Source organism: Tamandua tetradactyla, chromosome 10, assembly GCF_023851605.1.
Source record: "Tamandua tetradactyla isolate mTamTet1 chromosome 10, mTamTet1.pri, whole genome shotgun sequence".
NCBI classification, from domain to species: domain Eukaryota; kingdom Metazoa; phylum Chordata; class Mammalia; order Pilosa; family Myrmecophagidae; genus Tamandua; species Tamandua tetradactyla.
Genome location: NC_135336.1, coordinates 5487387 through 5508512, shown reverse-complemented (window position 1 = coordinate 5508512; position 21126 = coordinate 5487387). Strand labels below are relative to the sequence as shown.

Below are 21126 nucleotides of genomic sequence, written 5' to 3'. Positions count from 1 at the left end.
TTAGAATGATAACTTGTAAGTAATAAATCCCCTCTGTAAAAGTCAATCCATTTCTGGTATTTTGTATTCTGGCAGCTTTAGCAAACCAAAACAACTATATCACAACTCTACCCCAACGCTGGTGAACGGATTCCCTCAAACTCAAACAAAGGCTCAGGTTTTCATAATCATCCTTTTCTTCTTGACAGAGATGAAAGAGAAGCAGGTCTGGGTACAGGAGTTGGAATTTCTTTGTCTCTACTCACAAGGATGGTTTTGCTTATTAAATGGTTTGCAGATTCTGAGACAGCAAGGAAGCAAGGATGAACTAGCTTTCATTATATTCCCTCCCCATCTCCCCCCCAAAAAAAGTCAGAGTTGATTTGACTGGACACAGCTGGTTAGACAGACAATCTTTACAGTGTTTCTTACCTTTCTTGAAGCTTTGTGAAAATAGAAGACTACCTTCCCACAGAAAAGACAATGATTGATCTCTGGTCAAGAATAAAAATAGTTGTACCCTGTATCAAAAGCTTCTGAGCAAGGGTGTGAGGAATGATCACTAAGTAATCCATTCCTAGACACTAACAGTTTGAAGATAGGTAAATTACTTACTGCGAAAAAATGTCTCCATGGGAGCTCTGATGACCATCTTTTAATCCCTCTTCACCGTATGTATCATATTGTTTCCGTTTCTCACTGTCTGACAGAACCTGGGGGAAAAGACCAGTGGAGAAGAAAAGATTATGTGTTGGCAAAATTCAGTTAGGATACATTCAAATTACATTTTTCTACTCTGATACTGTGTCTGAGATTTTTGTGAAATGTTGGTTTCATTATGTATATTAAGGCATGTTTAGGAGGTTATTTTCTCTGACTGTAAATGTATTGATATATTGTCCGTTTTGTAACTTCCACAATATTCAATCCACACTTTCAATCCAAAATTATTAGAATTTATCTAGTCACTTAAAAATTGTATCTGAGATTAGCAAGGTGGCTGTGAAAGGGAAGGAAATAACAGGAAAGCGTTATAATGTGATCCCTCAGGTTTACTTTCCACGTGGTTTGATTTCAGTATTTACTGTCATCACCACCATGCTAGATTACTTCTCTAAACTAAACTAGTATATGACTTTTAGGGTTATTATTAGTGACAGAAACAGCAGATTATGACAGCCTTAAAAATATCTCTTCCCTACATGCTAGGGGCACACAAACATACACACATAGATTGGTAAATCAGGGGAGTCAGACCAGAGGCCTTCTAGAAAGGTCTAAAATGCTATATATTCATATTCTTTTTTCCATCTTTGGTGTAATCCATTTATGGAAGAATATAGTCTGCCTTTTGTTTATTTTGTATGCTATATGGCAGGGGTCACATTTTATTCCTTTTCCATGTGAGTATTCCCTTATTGCAGTACCATTTGCTGAATTTTTGTTTGTTCATTTGCTTGTATTTGCTTTTTGGGGAAGTGCATGGGCCAGGAATTGCACCCAGGTATCCAACATGGGAGGTGAGAATTCTACCACTGAACTACCCTTGCACCCCACCGTCTTTTATTTTTAAGTGAGCAATCTAATGAGTTTGAACTGGAGAAAGGGTAATAACTGCTTTACAAAGGTTGCTCAAGATCAACTTCATATGTGAAAAGAATTTTTGAAGTTAATGTAAAAACTATGTTTTGGTGCATGGGTTTTAAAGTTGATACATATTTTTTAATAGGAGTGCTATATCAATAAACCAAATAATAACTAAAAGAGGTAAAGTGGATGATCCATTGGTCGATAACTGAAAGATGATGGCATTTTTTAGGTCATGGGTTCCAAAACTGTGTCTGATTCTTTATCCTACAAAGCTTAACTCCAGTCTCAGCCCGCCCAAGACACTTTTCCTACCTACCTCGTCTATCCATCCACTAGTCATTTATTCAGCAAATATTTATTGACCATTAGCTCAATACTGGGCATTCTTAAAGGCAAGACTAAATAACACAGGAGGCAGGGTGAGATGGCAGAAGAGGCGGCGCAAGATGGCAACCATAGTGAAATGTGGAACTTAATTCATCCTCCAGGCATCTAGTAAATAACCAGGAATTGAATGGAATAACTGTTAGGGAGTCATCAGTGACCTGACACACAACATACACCAGTCTGGAAAGAGTGAAATCACTGAGATCCCATACAGACCTGTAAATCTCTCAATCTGTGGAGGCCAGCACCTCTCCCCCACGGGCACAATAGACTGGTTCCGAGGGAAAAAAAACAACAGACCCTACTAAAAGCAAGGAGGGTAACTCAACCAAGTTCCAACTGTAGAATTAGTCAACAAATTCTGCTGAAAACAGGCTCCAAGCACAGAGAAACCTCTAGAAACTAGGAGTTTTCACTCTGGTGGAGATGACAGGGTTGGAAAAAAAAAAAGAGGATTTTTGAGTTGGACAGCACAAAATACTGGAAAAGGCTGGGCCCCAAGAAAAGGAGACACACAGAACCTGGGGACTCACAGAGCCATACAGCAATTCCAGCTCTTGATTGGCAAACCCGGGGGAGCCAGGGTAAGGCTCTCAAAAGGCTTTTTTTTTTTTACTCTTGTTTTACTTCTTAACAGCTAATTAGATAGAACTGTAAGCACTCTGAGGCTTCAGCACTGCCCCAGGCAAGGGCCTGTCTCAGAGACAAAGTAACTAGTCAGGTGAATGGGAATAATTCCCTAAAGGGTGTATCTTCCCCAAGTAAAGGGGAATGGAGCCCAGCTCAAGTGGCTGCCCACCTTCAGGAACTTCAAGACCCAGGGACTGGAAAACAAAAGCAACTTAAGCCCACCATCTACCTCAGTCTTAGTCTCAACCACACTGCTGGCAGGGAGAGGCTGCTTCCCACTGCATCACTTTACACTGGTGGGGAAGCTGCAAGCTGACAAGCACCACAGGGTGGGCAGGATAGGAAAACACAGTATCTAGAAGCTGCATAGGAAAATCTGACAATTTGCTGGGTTTCACCCTCAGGGAAACTTGATAATGGTTACACCCTCCTCCTGAGACATGGGCCTGTCTGGTCTGGGAAAATCTGACTGGGTCAATCATATCTAAGGAGACCCTCTGGAATAAAAGGTTCCATACAGGCGGAGAAAGAACCAGAAAAACAAGAGCTGAAAAATTCTGATCAGTTAAACAGAAGTTGTGCTAGATGTCTAGAGTAAGTTGAACTGAATACCAAATATAAGACAGAGAACAAAGTCAATCAACAAGAAAACCCTAGGAAAAAGGTGAAAATGACCTCCAGAATAAATTAATTAAAGAAATCAAATGCTTAGATGCCAGCAAAAAAATGAATCAAATTAGAAAAACCGAAGATATGGCCCATTCAGAGGAACAAACCAACATTTCAAATGAAATATAGGAGTTGAAACAGCTAACTAAGGATATTTGAATAGACATGCAAAGTCACATCAAAAATCAAATGAATGAATTGAGGGAAGATATGGCAAAAGAAAGTGAAGAATATAAAGAAGACATTTGGTGAACATAAAGTAGACCTCAAAAGTCTGAAAAGAGAAATAACAAAACTTAATAAAGGAATGAAAGGCACAAAAGAAGGTATGAAAAAAACAATGGAGACTTACAACACCATATTTTAAGAGGCAGAAGGAAGGATTAGTGAACTAGAGGACAGGACATCTGAATGTCTACACACAGAAGAACAGATAGAGAACAGAATGGAAAACATAAGCAGTGTCTCAGAGAATTGAATGACAACATGAAGCACATGGGTATAAATGTTATGGGTGTCCCAGAGGGAGAAGAGAAGGGAAAAGGGGTAGAACACTAATGGAGGAAATAATCACTAAAAATGTCCAATCTCTTATGAAAGAGAGAAAATTAAAGATCCAAGAAGCACAGCATGCCCCAAACAGAACAGACCCAAACAGACCAACTCCAAGACACTTAGTAATCAGACTGTAAAATATCAAAGACAAAGAATTCTGAAAGAAGCAAGAGAAAAGCAATCCATCACATATAAGAGAAGCTCAATAGACTATGTGTAGATTCCTCAGCAGAAACCAGGGAGCTGAGAAGACAGTAATATGATATATATAAGTTTCTGAAAGAGAAAAAATTTGAACCAAGAATTCTATACACCAAACTGTCCTTCAAAAACATGGGGGACTTGATTAATGGGAGGGAAGAGTAAGGGGTGTGGGACATTTGAGTTTTTCTTTTTATTTCTTTTTTCTGGAAAGATGTACATGTTCTAAAAATGATCATGGTGAATACACAACTCTGTGATGATACTATGAACCACTGATTATATACTATGGATGGATTGTATGTGTGTGAAGACTTCTCAACAAATATATTTTAAAAAAAGATATAACAATCATAAATATTTATGTACTGAGCCAGAATATTCCTAAATATACAAGGCAAACACTGACAGCACTGAAAGGAGAAGACATCTCTACAATAATAGCTGGAGACTTAAATTCACTTCTCTCATCAATGGACAGAACAGCTAGACAGAATCAACAAGGAAACACAGATTTTGAATAATATGATAAGAGAACTAGACATAACAGAAATTTACAGAATATTGTACCCCGCAATAGCAGGATACATTTTTCTCAAGTGCTCATGGATCATTCTCAAGGACAAAGACCATGTGCTGGGTCACATAGCAAGTCTCAATAAATTTAAAAGATTTAAATTATACAAAACACTTTCTTAGATCATAATGGAATGAAGTTGCAAATCAATAACAGAGAGAGGGCCGGAAATTTCACAAATATATGGAAGCTAAACAACACACTCTTAAATAACCAGTGGGTAGAGGAAGAAATTATAAGAGAAATCAGTAAAAGAATCTCAAGGCAAATGAAAATGAAAACACAACATATAAAAACATACAGGATGCAGCAAAGGTGGTACTCAGAGGGAAATTTATTCCCCTAAATGTCTATATTAAAAAAGAAAAAGGAGGAAAACTTGAGGAATAACTGTTCACCTGGACGAACTAGAGAAACAATGGCAAACTAACTCCAAACCAAACAGAAGGAAAGAAATAACAAAGATTAGAACAGAAACAAATGAAATTGAGAATATGAAAACAATATAGAAAATCAACAAAGCCAGAAGTTAGTTCTTTGAGAAAATTAACAAAATTCATGGACACTTACCTAGGCTGACAAAGAAAAAAGAGAGAGAGAAGATGCAAATAAATAAAATCAGAAATGGGAGGAGACATAACCACTGACCCCACAGAAATAAAGAAAGTAATGAGAGGATACTATGAGCAATTAATTATGATAATAGACTAGACCATGTAGATGAAACAGACAACTTCCTAGAAAAGCATGAACAACCAACATTGACTTGAAAAGAAAAAGGTGACCTCAGCAAACTAATCACAAGTAAAGAGATTGAATTGGTCATCAAGAAGCTCCCAAAAGAGAAAAGTCCAGGAACAGATGGCTTCACATGTGAATTCTATCAAGCATTTAAGAAAGAATTAGTACCAATCCTGCTCGAATTCTTCAAAAAATTGAAGAGGAGGGAAAACTACTGTGCTGGTTTGAAAGGATGTACATCCCTAGAAAAGCCATGTTTTAATCTAAATTCCATTTCAGAAAGGTAGAATAATCCCTATTCAATACTGTATGTTTGAAACTGTAATCAGATCATCTCCCTGGAGATGAGATTTAATCAAGAGTGGTTGATAAACTGGATTAGCTGGAGGTGTCTGTCCATCCATTTGGGTGGGTCTTGATAGGTTTCTGGAGTCCCATAAAAGAGGAAACATTTTGGAGAATGAGAGATTTCTGAGAGAGCAGAGAACAACATAGCCACGAGAAGCAGAGAGTTTACCAGCCAGTGACCTTTGGAGATGAAGAAGGAAAATGCCTCCCAGGGAGCTTCATGAAACAGGAAGCCAGGAGAAGCTAGCAGACGACGCCGTGTTCGCCATGTGCCCTTTCAGACGAGAGAAACCCTGACTGTGCTCACCATGTGCCCTTCCACTTGAGAAAGAAACCGTGAACTTCACTGGCCTTCTTGAACCAAGGTATTTGGATGCCTTTGATTGGACATTTCTATAGTCTTGTTGTAATTGGGACATTTTCTCAGCCTTAGAACTGTAAACTAGCAACTTATTAAATTCTCCTTTTTAAAAGACATTCCGTTTCTGGTATATTGCATTCTGGCAGCTAGCAAACTAGAACAGCTACCTAACTCATTCTATGATGCCAGCATCACCCTGATACCAAAGCCAGACAAAAATACTACATAAAAAGAAAACTACAGACCAATCTCTTTAAAGAATATACATGCAAAAATCCTCAACAAAATACTTGCAGATTAAATTCAGCAGCACACTAAACAAATTATACACCATGACCAAGTGGGATTGATTCCAGGTATGCAAGGCTGGTTCAACACAAGAAAATCAAATAATATAATAAGCCACATCAATAAATCAAAGCGTAGAAACCACAATATCATCTCATTCGATGTAGAAAAGTTATTTGACAAAATTCAACATCCTTTCTTGATGAAAACACTTCAAAGGATAGGAATAGAAGGGAACTTCCTCAACATGATAAAGTGAATATATTAAAAATGCACAGCTAACATCATACTCAATAGCGAAAGACCGAAAGCTTTTCCTCTAAGATCAGGAACAAGACAAGGATGCCCACTGTCAACACTGTTATTCAATACTGTGCTGAAAGTTCTAGCTAGAGCAAACAGACAAGAAAAAGAAATAAAAGACATCCAAATTGGAAAGGAAGAAGTAAAACTTTCATTATTTGCAGATAACATGACACCATAATTGGAAAATCCTGAAAAATCTACAGCAGACTTATTTGAGCTAATAAACAAATTCAGCAAGGTGGCAGGTTATAAAATTAATGAGCAAAAATCAATAATGTTTGTATATAGAAGCAAACTGAGGAGTCAATTAAGGAAAACATTGCATTCAAAATAGCAACTAAAAGAATCACGTATCTAGGAATGAACTTAACTAGGGATGTAAAGGACTGTAAATGACTTGTACACAGAGAATTACATAACATTGTTAAAAGAAATCAGAGAAGATCTAATTAGGTGGAAAGACATTCCATGCTCATGGATAGGAAGGGGGAATACAGTTATGATGACAGTTCTACCCAAATTGATCTACAGATTCAATGCAGTACCAATCAAAATTTCAACAACCTACTTTGAAGACTCAGAAAAGCTAGCTACCAAATTCATCTGGAAGGGAAAGAGACCCTGAATAGCTAAAAGCATCCTAAAAAAGGAGAGTAAAGTGGGAGGCGTTAACACTCCCTGCTTTCTATAAAGCTTCAGTGGTCAAAACAGCATGGTACTTGCACAAAGTATTGAACATTGGAATTAAATTGAAAGCGCAGATGGTCTAAATCGATGGTCAAATGATTTTCAATAAGGCTCCCAAATCCACTGAACTGAGACGAAATAGTCTTTTTAATAAATGGGCATGGGAGAACTGGATATCGATAGCCAAAAGAATGAAAGAGGACCCTTGCCTTATACCCCACACAAAAATTAATTCAAAATGGATCAAACACCTAAATATAAAAACGAGTACCATAATGCTCCTAGAAGAAAATGTAGGGGAACATCTTCAAGACCTAGTAATAGGAGGTGGCTTCCTAAACTTTATACCCAAAGCACAAACAATAAAATAAAAAATATATAAATGGGAACTCCTCAAAATCAAATGCTTTTGTGCCTCAAAAGACTGCCAAAAAGGTGAAGAGGGAGCCAATTCAGTGCAAGAGAACATTTGGATATTGGCGGTTTCTTTAGAAACTAAATATTGAGTTGCCCTATGACCGGAAAATATGACTGCTTGGTATATACCCAGAAGACCTGAAAGCAGTGACACAAACCAGACATTTTCCCACTGATGTTCATAGCAGCACTATTCACAATCGCCAAAAGATGGAAACAATTCATGTGCCCATCAAGAGATGAGTAGAGCAACAAAATGTAGTATATACATACAATGGAATATTATGCAGCAATAACATGAAATGACATCCTGAACCACATGACAAGATGGATGAGACTTGAGGACATAATGCTGAGTGAAATAGGCCAGACACAAAAGGATAGGTACTGTATGAATCCACTTTTATGACCATAGTAAAGGTAAAATCAGAGGCTTATAATACAGAATATAGGGGACCTAGAGATACCCAGAAACTTGAGATGGGTGAACAGTTTGCTAATGGGGTTGAACTTAATTATAAGGGAATAGATAAAAGTGAAGGCAGTTCACTAAGTCTATAAGTAATATTAGCATATTGAAGGTGAACACGATTGAAAGGATTTGTATTGACACATGTGTCCCACCAATTAACACTACAAATATAAATAACTTCTTGCATGAACTACTGCAACGGTGTGAAACTTGTACAAAGAGTGTATAATTGCAGGATATATGGGCAAAAATGGTATTGCATGCTACAGACTATGTTTAACAGGAAAACAGTACTGCAGCAATACCAGGGATACATAATGGGAGGAGGGACAAGAGTTAAGGGGAGGTTTGGATTTTTCATTTGGTGAGAGTGTGTTTATTGGTTATGGTTCTTTCGGGAACAATGAAATTATCTAAAATTGAGAGTGTTGATGGACTGTGGACTTTGGACTTTATACATGCGGCCCAGTAAATGGAGGTGGTTGAAAAAGGTACTGACTGAGAAATAGATTGGTGAACAATGGTGTAAACATATGTTTGAACAAACAATGTGAATGAACCTGTGGGACATTTGGTGAGGCAATAGTAAACCAGAAACAAAAAAGCAAATATTATATGATCCCATTTAGAAAATATTTATGAAAAACTGGGGCCTAGATTATAAGCACTTACAGCACTATTTAGTATGGAGTGGTAATTGTTATTTCTGGATTTTGAGGGGCTGTTTCATATATGTATAACCTGGTATTTACAGGTAAGAATGAAGCTGGTTGATTTGGAATTAAGGTAATTCAGAATACAGGGGTAAGGAAGACACTGCCTGCATTTTAGAACTTTATCTACTCTTTGAGACCAAAGGAAGAAAGGTTTATTTTGTCCAGAACCTAAATTTTCAGTAGCACATAATCTAACTCAACCTGTCTGGATGGATCATTTAAACAATCCAAATACAGGGAGCTCAGAATAAGAATGAGAGTCTTTAATCCTGTATAGTCTAATGTAATGCCTGGATACATTCCAGAGTATGTTAAACAGATAATCAAAAAGCATTTGCAAAGTCCCTTGAGGGATGAGAGAAAAATTATGGAGCTATTAAACTTTACCACTGGGGAAACCCCAAATACTGTCCCAAACATTAGGGATACCCAAATCAATAGGCCAAGTCCTTGATCTTGGGGCTTACACTTGTGAAGCTTATGTATATAGTGGAAAAGCTTAGTCTACCTACAGATACACCTAAGAGTCACTTCTAGATGACATCTTTTGCTGCTCAGATGTGGCCTCTCTCTAAGCCCAAATCTGCAAGTGAAACCATTGCCTCCCCTTATGTGGGACATGACATACAGGGCGTGAAAATCTCCCTGGCACTGTAGGATCAATAATTCCATCCTGACAGAAAAGGGAAAAGATGTGTAACAAATAAGGTATCGGTGGTTGAGAGAGTTCAAATAGAGCTGAGAGGCTACACTAAAGGTCACTCTTATGCATGCTTCAGTTAGACACTGCTACCTACCATAACTTGCCAACCTCCAACCAAAACCATTTCTACCAATATTAAAGAACATCTAGGGCATTATATAAGATTCTTCAAAGGTTCTATGCACTAGGGTAACTTTCCAAAACCTACAACTTCCAGATGTGTCCCTGGACCAGATAAGTCCTGAAATGCAGAGGGGTCAGCCTCTCTAGAACATCAACTATTCCCATCCCCCATCCCATATTATTGACAGACCCTTCCAAAATGAAAAAATTAGAACATGCATAGCCCAAATAGCTCTAAAGAGTGGGAGAAAGCTCAAAGGTGATGGTGGAGTTATACAGAGAAGGTCAGGTTTAACAAATGAGTATGAGTGCTGAATCATTATGCTGATATTTCTTAGCCTCCAGAAATCAAAACCTAAAGTTGTGGAATTGTAACCTATACCAAACTCTGAAATCTGTTCTACAACTGATTGTTGCAATGTTTTCTGAAATTTATTGCTTTTATGTACATATGTTATTTAAAGAGAAGGAGGAGTATAACAAAGAAGATAGGATTTAACAAATATGTATGAGTGCTGAATCATTATATTGATATTTCTGTTGCTTTCCAGTGTCTTGGAGCATCTAGAAGAAAAAAAAAAAATGAAAAAATCGTGGAACTGTAACCCATACCAAACTTTAAAATCTGTTCTATAACTACTTGTTAAAATGCATTTGGAAATTTATTGCTTTTTTTGTATATATGTTATATTTCTCACACACATACACACACATATAAAGAGAAAAAAACAGCATGGCAGTGCATGAAGATAGATATACTGAACAATGGAATCAAATTGAGTGTTTAGAAACAGACTCTCATCTATGGAAAATTGATTTTTGATAAGGCAGTCAAGCTCATTCAACTGGGACAAAGCAGCCTCTCCAATAAAAGGTGTATGAAGAACTGGATATCAATACGCAAAATGAAAGAACCTGTAACTCACACCCTAAACAAAAATCAATTCAAAATGCATCAAAGACCTAAACATTAGAGGTACGACCATAAAACTTCTAGAAGAAAATGAAGGGAATTATTTTATAAATCTTGTGATAGGAGCTGGTTTCCTAGACCTTATAACCAAAGCACAAGCAACAAAAAAAGAAATAGATAAATGGGATTTCCTCAAAATTAAACACTTCTGTGCATCAGAGAACTTTGTCAGGAAAGTAAAAAGGCAGCCTATGCAACGGGAGACAATATTTGGAAATCATAGATCAGATAAAGATTTAATATTCAGAATTATAAAGAGATTCTACAACTCAACATCAGAAAGGCAAACCGCCCAATTTAAAAATGGGCAAAAGACATGAACAGACACTTCTCAGGAGGAAATACAAATGGGTAAAAGACACATGAAAAGATGCTCAACTTCACTGGCTATTAGGGAAATAGAAATGAAAATCACAATATCATCTGATACCCACTAGAATGGCCATCATAAAAAAAACCCAGAAAACCGCTTTTTTGCTGGAGAGGATGTGGAGAAACAGGTACTTATTCACTGTTAATGGGAATGTAAAATGGTACAAACACTCTGGAGGGCGGTTTGTTCCTCAGGGAGCTAAGTATAGAATTCCCACATAATCTAGCAATCCCATTACCAGGTATATATTCAAAGGAACTGAAGGCAAGGACACAAATAAATATTTGCACACCAATGTTTATAACAGCATTATTTACAACTGCCAAGAGATGGAAATAGCCCAAATGTTCATCAATGGACAAGAAGCCAAACAGCTGTGTTACACACATATGATGGAGTATTAGGCAGCTATAATACAGAATAAAATCATGATGCATGTAACAATGTGGATGAACCTTGAATACATCATGCTGAGTGAAATTAGCCAGAAATAAAAGGAAAAATACTGTATGTTTCCACCAATACGAATTAACATTTATGAGTGAACTCTGAGAGTTAAAGAATATAGATTTTCAAGAGATAGAAAGACGGTAGAGATTGAGCATTTGGTGCTGAAGGAGTTCAGAACGTGCAACAGGACTGACTGTAAAGATTCAGAAATGGATAGCACAATACTATCTAATTGTAGCACAACAGTATAAGTATACTGAATGAAGGTGAATGTGAGTATGGTCAAGGGAGAAGGGCTGGAGGCATGTATGACACAACAAAGAAAAATAGAGGATAAAGACTAAGACAGTATAACTTAGGAATGCCCACAGTGGACAACGATGGTGATTAATATACAAATATGAGAATGTTTTTGCATGAGGGAGAACAAATGAATGTCAACATTGCAAGGTGATGAAAATAGGATGGTACACAGGAAAAAAAACAATGAATGCAAGCTAGGGTCTATAGTTAACAGTACCATTGCAACATGCTTCCATTGAATGTAACAAAAGCAAAATGTGTCTTGGAGTAGCTAGAAGAAAAAAAAAGAAAACTAAACGTCAATAAACAGGGGATACAGGGGAGGGGTATGAGAGTCTTTGCAAGAGAAAAGGAAATGCCCTCATATAGATGGTGGTGGTGAAGGTATGTCTGTGTGATTATACCGGGAATCACTGATTTTTTAATTTAGGTTGGATTGTATGGTATATGAATGGAACTGCTTAAAAATGAACAGAGAGATACAGGTGCTGGAGAAAATGTGGAGAAAGAGATGTATCTAGTCACCGTTGGTTGGCAAGCACAGTGGTGCAGCCGCTCTGGAATGCACTGTGGTGGTTCGGCAGGAGGTTAGAGGTGGGGTTCCCATATGATCCTGCAACCTTGCTCCTAGGTATACACTAGGAGGAACTGAGAGCAGGAACAGGAATGCACATTTGCACTCCGGTGTTTATGGTGGGAGTGTTCCATGGCCTGAAGGTACATTAACTGAGGAATGGAAGGGGAACTCTGGGGTATACATACAATGGACTACTGAAGAGCTGTAAGAAAAGGAATGAAGTTGTGAGGTACGCAACTAGGGGAATGAACGCTGAGGACAGGGAAACAAAGACAAATACCATGCTTCACTCATATGGACTAACTATAATATACAAACTCAGAGAATTGAAGTTGAGAGCATGGGTTATCAGACTGATAACTTACTGCAAAGGTGCCAGATTATAAGCTTTCATAGCAGTCACATCTACTCCAGAGTTGTAACTGTTTTTTCTAAATTGAGATGCTGAGATATTTGTGTAGAACCTGGTTGTCCCCTGGTCCTTCAGGTATTTGTGTGACATCTAAGAATCAGAGTTAGAGCTCTGAAGCTATGAGTCAGCATTACTCCATACAGCAACTATTAAAAAAGCTGAAGAAGTAATCAGGCTTTGACTGGAGATATGAATGAAACTGATCTGGATAGGAGAAAGGTAAATCAAAATACAGGGTAAAGGATGATATGGTCTATGTTTTAAAACTTCAACTTCTGTGTGAGACTAAAGGAAGAGATGTTTATTTCATGCAAAATTTGTATTTTGGGTAGCACATTATATAAGTTAACTGTATGGTCAGTTTATTTGAACACCATAATTATATGGAATCTTAAATAGGGTGTGAGATCTTGTTGGTTTGTACAGGTTAGTGTGATGCCCCAATACATCCCAGAGTAATTTGGGCAGAGAATAAAAAAGTATTTACAAATTCCCCTTGAGGGACTGGGGAGAAAGGAAGAAATATTAAACTTTCCCTTTGGGGGAATTCCTGCAATTCTCACAAGCAGTGGGGACAACCAATTCAGTAAGCCTAGCCCTTGATCTTAGGGTTTGCCCCTATGAAACTTATTCCTGCTAAGGAGAAGCTAAGCCTACTCATAATTATGCTTAAGAGTCACCCCAAGAGAACCTCTTTTTTTGCTCAGATGTGGCTTCTCTCTCTAAGCCAACTCGGCAGGTAAACTCACTGCCCTACCCCACCACATGGGACATGATTTTCAGGGGTGTAAATATCCCTGGTAACGTGGGACATGACTCCTGAGGATGAGCTGGGACCCAGGATCATGAGATTGGGAAAGCCTTCTTGATCAAAAGGAGGAAGAGAAAAATAAGACAAAATGAAGTCTCAGTGGCTGAGAGATTTCAGAGTCAAGAGGTTATCTTGGAGGTTACTCTCATGTATTATATAGATAGTCCCTTTTAGTTTATGGTATACTGGAGTGGCTAGAGGGAAGTACCTGAAACTGTTGAACTGTATTCCAGTAGTCTTCTTTTCTTTAATATTTTTATTGAGAAATCTTCACACACATACAGGCCATACATAGTATACAATCAGTGGCTCACGATATCATCTCATAGTGGTATGTTCACCACCATGATCATTTTTAGAACATTTGCATCATTCCAGAAAAAGAAATGAAAAGAAAAAATCATACATCCCATATCCCTTCCTCATTCCTTTCATTGACTATTATGAATCTACCCTATTGTTTACCCTTTATCCCCGCCTATTATTTATTAATCTTTTATTCTTATTTTTTTACTCATTTGTCCATACCCTGGATGGACACAAGGTTTTCACAATTACACAGTCACACTGTCAAAGTTATATCTTGTACAATCGTCTTTAAGAATCAAGGTTACTGGAACAAAGCTCAGCAGTTTCAGGTACTTCCCTCCAGCCACTCCAATACACCATAAACAAAAAAGGGATAACTATATAATGCATAAGAATAAACTCCAGGATAATCTCTCAACTCTATTTGAAATCTCTCAGCCATTGAAACTTTATTTTGTCTCATTTTTCTCTTCCCCTTTTGGTAAAGAAGGCTTACTTAGTCCCATGAAGCTGGGTTCTGACTCATCCTGGGAGTACTCTCTCACATTGCCAGGGAGATTTATATTCCTGGGAGTCATGTCCCACATAGGAGGGGAGGACAGTGAGTTCACCTGCTGAATTGGCTTAGAGAGAGGTCACATCTGAGCAAGAGGTTCTCTAGGGGTCACTCTAAGGCATGATTATAAGCAAGTAGCCTTGATTCTTTAACACAATTTTATAACTCTATAGCTTTTTACAATGTGACCATGAGATTGTGAAAACCTTGTATCTGATGCTCCCTTTATATAGGGGATGGACAGATGAGTAAAAAAAGTAAGAACAAAAATAAATTAATAAGGGGGGAATAAAAGATAAAAACAAAAATTGGGTAGATTGCAATGCTAATTAGAAGGAGGGTATGGGGTATGGGATATATGGGATTTTCCTTTTGTCTTTGTATTTCTTATTCTGGAGTGATGCAAATGTTCTAAAGATGATCATGGTGATGAGTATACAACTATGTAATGAGACTGTGAGCCACTGATTGTATAGTTTGGAAGGACTGTATGGTGCATAAAGATCTCTTAGTAAAAATATATTTTAAAAAAATGATTAAATGGCTTTGTCTAGAAATGACCACAATCCTTAGTTAAAACCAATATAGCCAAAAACAGAAGAGAAAGGAATGTTTTGGCAATTACCCTTATAAAATAGGGGTCCTTTAGCATAGCACAAATAGTTAGAGCTAACTTAAAAAGAAATAAAAACGGGTGGGCCACGGTGGCTCAGCAGGCAAGAATGCTTGCCTGCAATGCCAGAGGACCCAGGTTCGATTCCTGGTGCCTGCCCATGTAAAGAAAAAAAAAAAAAAGAAATAAAAACAAAACCCAAGATTCTTATTATTAGGTAATTTTGATTTCTACTATTTTTACTTTCAATTCTACTTTTCTGGATTTGTCTTGGCAGAGAAATGAACCCTGCATTTTTGTCTAGAAAGACAACCATTTCAAAACCCCCAAACAAAGATGATTTTTAAATCAATTTCTCTTTGGACATTAAGGACTTCTGTGATAACCTCCCAAAAACTACTCTTAAAGTCATCCATCCTAATTCACTTCCTCCTCATTTTTCATCTAAGGAATGCAATTTTATTTCATGGCCTTGGAAACCATTTTATTTTTAAAAGGAAAAAAAAGATACATATATATATATAATCTTAGTTGAATGGCCAATGAACCCACAGTCTCAACTAATTAAAATTCCAGCAGTAAACCTAGTTTAGTAAAGACGATAAATTTGTATTCATAAAAGATTCTTCATACTGTACAGGGATTCTGATCTGTGAATACTAATTTATCTCAAGCAATCAAGCTTGAATGCTACAAAGAGAAAGAAAACCTGAAGTAGGCATTAGAAAGAGTCTCAGAGTTTCACAAACTGCCGTCTTATGAATGTTCTATATATAGAGAGAGAGAGCCTCTGCCTAGTTCATGGTTGAAGAACATGATAGATTCTTTAAAGTACATGGTAAATCCTTAGCAGCACCTTCCCTTGGAAAACATTTTGAATACTGGGTTCCTAGCAGACAGTGGGAGTATTCATGGGAAAAACAGTACAAAATTTAGTATATTAACAACAAGAAACAAAACGTTACATATTCTAGAAGGCCAACCAACCCGTGCAACTTCATTCATTGGCCTTGGGTTAAGAATTTCTATCTTATAGGATACGTGAAGGTATAAAGGGAAGAAAGAAGGATCCCATTAGCCATAGGTTTCACCTAGTTATGCCACTTTTTTTAGTCCAGTTGCTTCTTAAATACAGGAGTCCTTGGAATATTTCATTTTGTTTTTTTCTACTAACATGTTTTTCAGATTTATTCTTAGCTTCTTTACTCCACAGGAATTTAATTTGAATTCGATGTTTTAGTTCTATGACTTTTGTTGTTGAATGAATTTTTTTCTGTATCCTTTTGAAATATAGGAATAAGAAACACCCAGCTCTACTGTATTTCACAATGTTCTAGTAAAGACCAAAGAAGACAAAACAGATTAAATTGCTCTGACCTCTAGATTAGAGGGCACAAATTCTAACTATAGCTGTGTTTTGTATGGTCTGCATAAAAAATACATATTTTAATCGAATTGGTTACCAAACTCTTACAATCAGGAGAATTTACATAAAAATTGGGATTTCCAATTTCTCTTGAAAAATTAGATTTGGCAAGACAGTATTTGCATTTTCATATGGCAGCAACTAGCTAGGGTTGAGTGACAGGTGCTCCCTTAAAATTGGGCAAGAAGACTCCAATTAATTACAGCCTTCATCATTCCCTATTTTTTCCCAATATGGAGATATACTATCTATTTTCATGTTTTATCTTATACTGCCCTGCATTTTATTTCTCTGTTCCCTGTGGGTATGAGTTTTCAAACCTCAATTAGGTTTTGTTTTTATTACTGGTTCTAGTTCCCAGCCTGATCCATTGATTGATACATCAATCTTCTTATTAATCTATTAATTTCATTTTCTCTCTTTCATTCATTTTCAACATTACCCTCTTTAATAAATACTAATATGAAAAGGGCAGGAAATGGCATCTACTAACATGAATGTGAGGTCTACCACATATAGTATCAAGTCCAACTTACACCTTTTTTTTTTTTTTTTTTTTGATGGGTTGACACCGGGAATAGAATCCAGGTCTCCAGCATGGCAGGTGAGAACTTTGCCTGCTGAGCTACCGTGGCCTACCCAAGTCCTACTTATACTTTTATCTGCAGTTTATTATTAAATAGAAGTGACCTGAAAGAAGGGGGTGTTTAACTGTGTGAGGTAGTGTGTTCTGTATCTGTAGGTGCTATTCATACATTATCCTTTTTCCTAACTTACCTCATAAGCAGCACCCAGATCCTGGAATTTCTCTTGGGCTCGTGGATCATCAGGGTTCCGATCTGGATGAAGCTGCAAGGCTAGTTTCCTATAGGCCTTTTTAATATCCTTTATAGAAGCACTTCGAGGCACTCCCAAAATCTTATAGAAATCTCTCCTGGGTTGGGGGGAAGAGGATATTTCATTAAAGTGTTATGCATTACATTTTATAAAGTGAAACTTTTTTTTCTTTACATTTAGATTTGTGTCTAAGTAAAGGGTTAGAAAAATGAAGAGATATAGGTGATTAAAAAAAGAATAAAAAAGAAATATTAGAATGTGTAACAAGTCTTATATACTAATGTAATCACAACGAGACTCTTTTTAAGTAATACTACCCAATTATTAAAAAAACACCGGAGACAGTCTTTTTCTAGAACTACCTTCAGTCAAGAAAGCAACTTCCTTATTTTATAATTACATGTTATTTTTGGCCAAAATTATATAATCCAATTAACTCTCCTCTTCATTTCCTTATACTGACTCCAAATGACTTTGACTATTTCCAAAAGTGAAATAGCCTCAAAGGATAACTTTCCTTATTCACAAAGAGTATTCATGTAAATGTTCTGACTAACAGTACCACTGTTGGAATGTTTAATATGAAGTGACTGAAGTTAACGTCAGAGAATAAGCCAATGTCTAGAAAACTCTGAAGAGAAAATAACACCTCCTTTGGATGTACTGGCTGTGGTATGTTTGCTGAAAGAAAAAGAGAGAAAAAATATAAATCTCGCAATCATTTCTAGTAGTTATACCAGTTTGTCTAGGTAAAGCCTTAATTAGAGACAGCTGCTGAAGCCCAGATATAGCAGCCTATATAGCTAAGCAGCCAGGAATATGCATATAGCATGAGCTGGAAGCTGAAGTAAAGATCTACTGATTTCCTTACCAGAGACTCTGCTGGTACCAAGTTAACCTTAAAGGAGATCTTTGCAAGAAGGGCCATGGGAAGGTACAATAAGACTATAATAAACTTTCAGGGGAGAGACACTATCTGGCTCATAGTAAAAACAATAAGTATTTGTTGAATGCAATAAATAAATAACAATGCGCACAGAAACCTATTCCTTTTGTCAGACACTGAAGCCACCAGAAGTTATTCTTAAAATGCCTTCTTACAACAATGGGGATGGAAAAGTTCACAATAGTGACACTGATATAGTAGTGATGCTAACTTAAAAACACATTGGGTAATTAATAAATAAATAAATTAAAAAAAAACACTTTGGGAATAAAATGCATTGGGGTACCAAGATCCAGCTCATATGAAACAGAACATTAAAACAATTTCATAAAAAACTTATCAACATAAGGGGTTCCATAAAGGACTAATTAGGGCCTTTTGCCTCCCTACAAAAATCTATAAAGTCTTAACATCTCTTATGATAAGAACTAAATGAAAGGAATTGCTTTAATAAATCACAAAAGGGCTAACTGTATAAAAATGAGACTTGTTTAGAATATGCTTAACACTGAAGTGGTTAATTAACAGTCCAGAAAAATGCAGGAAAAGACAGCTGGTATAGCTCAGTATCAGCTGAGTCTTTTCCCAAAAGACTCCTTTATAAATGATTGAAGCTTAAAGCTACAGTATTTACAATACTTATATTGACATTTTATTTAAACATCCTAGGATATTTGTCGTTAAGTGTAAAAGTAGTAACAAAATCATACTCAGGTAAAACAGTAAATCATTACCTTGGAAGAAGTACATTTTGTAGTATTTCAACATGTTTCACAAAAAATGACAAAATACACTGAAAAAAACTTTTAAAGAGAATAACAAGCACTTAAAAATTGTAAAGCTTTGCTAGGTTACTCTGTCCCCTATGAGAGTAAAAATAAATTGCCAGAAGCTAAGATCTTATTGTTTTCCCCACTTTCTTAAAGAGACTGACATATCTATCCTCTGCTTACCAGGCTTATAGGATCTTGGATTTTAAACGCTAGAAGGATCCTCAAGAGTTATGGTCCTACTCCCCTCATACAAGCAGCACATTATTATCCACATGCTACAGATGAGAATGTAGGGGATTCCTTCAAGATCATATAATTTCTCAGTGGGGGATGGGGGAGGTGCAGACAAGAATTCCAACCTGCTACCTGTTGGTGTACCGTTTTTCCTACTCATAATACCAATCAGCTTCTCAATTAGATACAAAGGAGAGACACAGTATATACGATGACAGCTTGGGCTCAATATCCCAAGAAGCTAGGAAAACAAGGTTCTCCAAAGGTTCTGTCTTGTTCCTTCGATTCAATTTCCTCCATGGCTTTCCCACCTGCTCTCTTAACTTCCTCACTAGGGCTGACATCATAACACACCCACTTTAATGTCAGCTACCCCCCTCCCCCCAATGGTTCATCATAGGCTCAGCACTGTCTCGTCCTCTTCTTCAGCTCAGCAGGGCACAGCAACACTGCCTGACATTGGCCCTCCCTTCTTTACAATCAGGCACACCTTCTTTTCCCCAACTCTGCGTGACACTGCTTTCGCTCACAACCACCTTCTTCTCAGTCTTCTCCCCCAACCCCCATCAAATGCTGTGTTTGGCACTGCACCCAATTCTCATTCTCTTGGGGGAATCTAGCTCCACAGGGCCTCTGAACCAGGTTCCTCTAACTCATGTCACATATGGCTCTTCTCTACACCTCAACAGCCCGGTCCCCACTACCAATTTCTCCACCTCACAGCCTCTCGACAGTACTACCCCTCCCCTTCCCCTTAACCCGCCAAATCCGCTTGCCCCCGCCCCCCTTCTTGCGCAGCTAAGGCTGATTCAAGGGCTCCATGCTTGCCGATGCCTGTCCCTCACCCAGCGATCACGGCCCCGATGAGGTACAGCAGCAACAGGCAGAAGGTGCCCAGGTTCTGCGGGGCCATAGTTCTTCCGTCCCGGCCCGGGTCTCACGCACTCCTCGCCGTCTCCCCCGTGGCCACTTCCGCTAGCCAGTCCGCACGGCCCTGTGAGGCCACCTCACGCCGGGGGTCTCCTCCTCGGTCCGCAGCCACAGCTAGCTTGCCCACTCCTTCGCTGGTCGACTTCCCGGGAGTCCCAAATCCCAGTGAAAGAAGCCCCCAGCGGACGAGAGCCAATCGCTGCTAGGGACATCACACGCGGCCGGCGCCGCGGAGCCAATCAGAGCAGTACACTTCACCTCCGAGGCGGCGCGACCTCCAGTTAAGCAGCCCCAGCTCTCGGCCAATTAGAAAAGAAGACGTCAGAGTGTCGCGCCGCCGCAGGAAGCCGTGCAGCCCCGCCTGTCGCAGAAAACTACGTAAAGAGAGGGGGGAGGTGGGTGCCACAGGAGGACACCGGAGGCACAAGAAGGTCCTCCCGCCCGGCCCCTTGGACTCTCCACCAATCACGGGGCGCTTCCTCCAGCACCGACCAATTGCAGGAGGAAGGCTTTTTCTAGGTCACATGTCTCGGAATTTCATTCATTTTGAGCGTCCTTCCGGACGCCAGTACGCAAGGATGACGGCAAAATGGGCGGGACAGTTATTCCAGGCTCAATGTACATCGGTTCCACTGCTTAAGAGATTTTATTTTAAATAATCCAAACAATCTCCTGAGAAAATTTTACAGAGAAAAAGCCATGGTGCCTAAGGTGAGCATCTTTGATGTAGGTAGATAGACTTAGGTTCGGATTCGGCTTCCACCACTTCTTAACCGTAAGACGAGCCTAAGGTACTTGATGAACAAAATTGGGGCAAAACACTACTGGAAGTGTTGTGAGTTTTTAATGTTAG

The 21126-nt window shown here is 38.2% G+C and overlaps 2 protein-coding genes across 3 annotated transcripts in view; one reads left to right on the top strand and one right to left on the bottom strand.

Annotated features, from left to right (window-relative positions):
* DNAJB11 (DnaJ heat shock protein family (Hsp40) member B11) overlaps positions 1 to 21126 on the bottom strand; it is a 45873-nt gene that overhangs the window by 22692 nt on the left and 2055 nt on the right. Inside the window, exons 1-3 of one of the 2 annotated variants that reach the window (XM_077117830.1) lie at positions 20189 to 20578; positions 17331 to 17487; positions 595 to 692 (exon numbers count right to left, since the gene is read on the bottom strand). In XM_077117830.1, the coding sequence (XP_076973945.1) occupies positions 595 to 692; positions 17331 to 17487; positions 20189 to 20256 (323 nt within the window). In that variant the 5' untranslated portion in view covers positions 20257 to 20578. Of the gene's footprint in view, positions 1 to 594; positions 693 to 17330; positions 17488 to 20188; positions 20579 to 21126 lie in introns of those variants that run through there. The other variant, XM_077117829.1, reaches the window with a different exon arrangement.
* Positions 20685 to 21126, top strand: part of TBCCD1 (TBCC domain containing 1) — a 62877-nt gene continuing 62435 nt past the window's right edge. Inside the window, exon 1 of the mRNA XM_077117828.1 lies at positions 20685 to 20984. Coding sequence (XP_076973943.1) covers positions 20973 to 20984 — 12 coding nt within the window. The 5' untranslated portion in view covers positions 20685 to 20972. The remainder of the gene's footprint in view (positions 20985 to 21126) is intronic.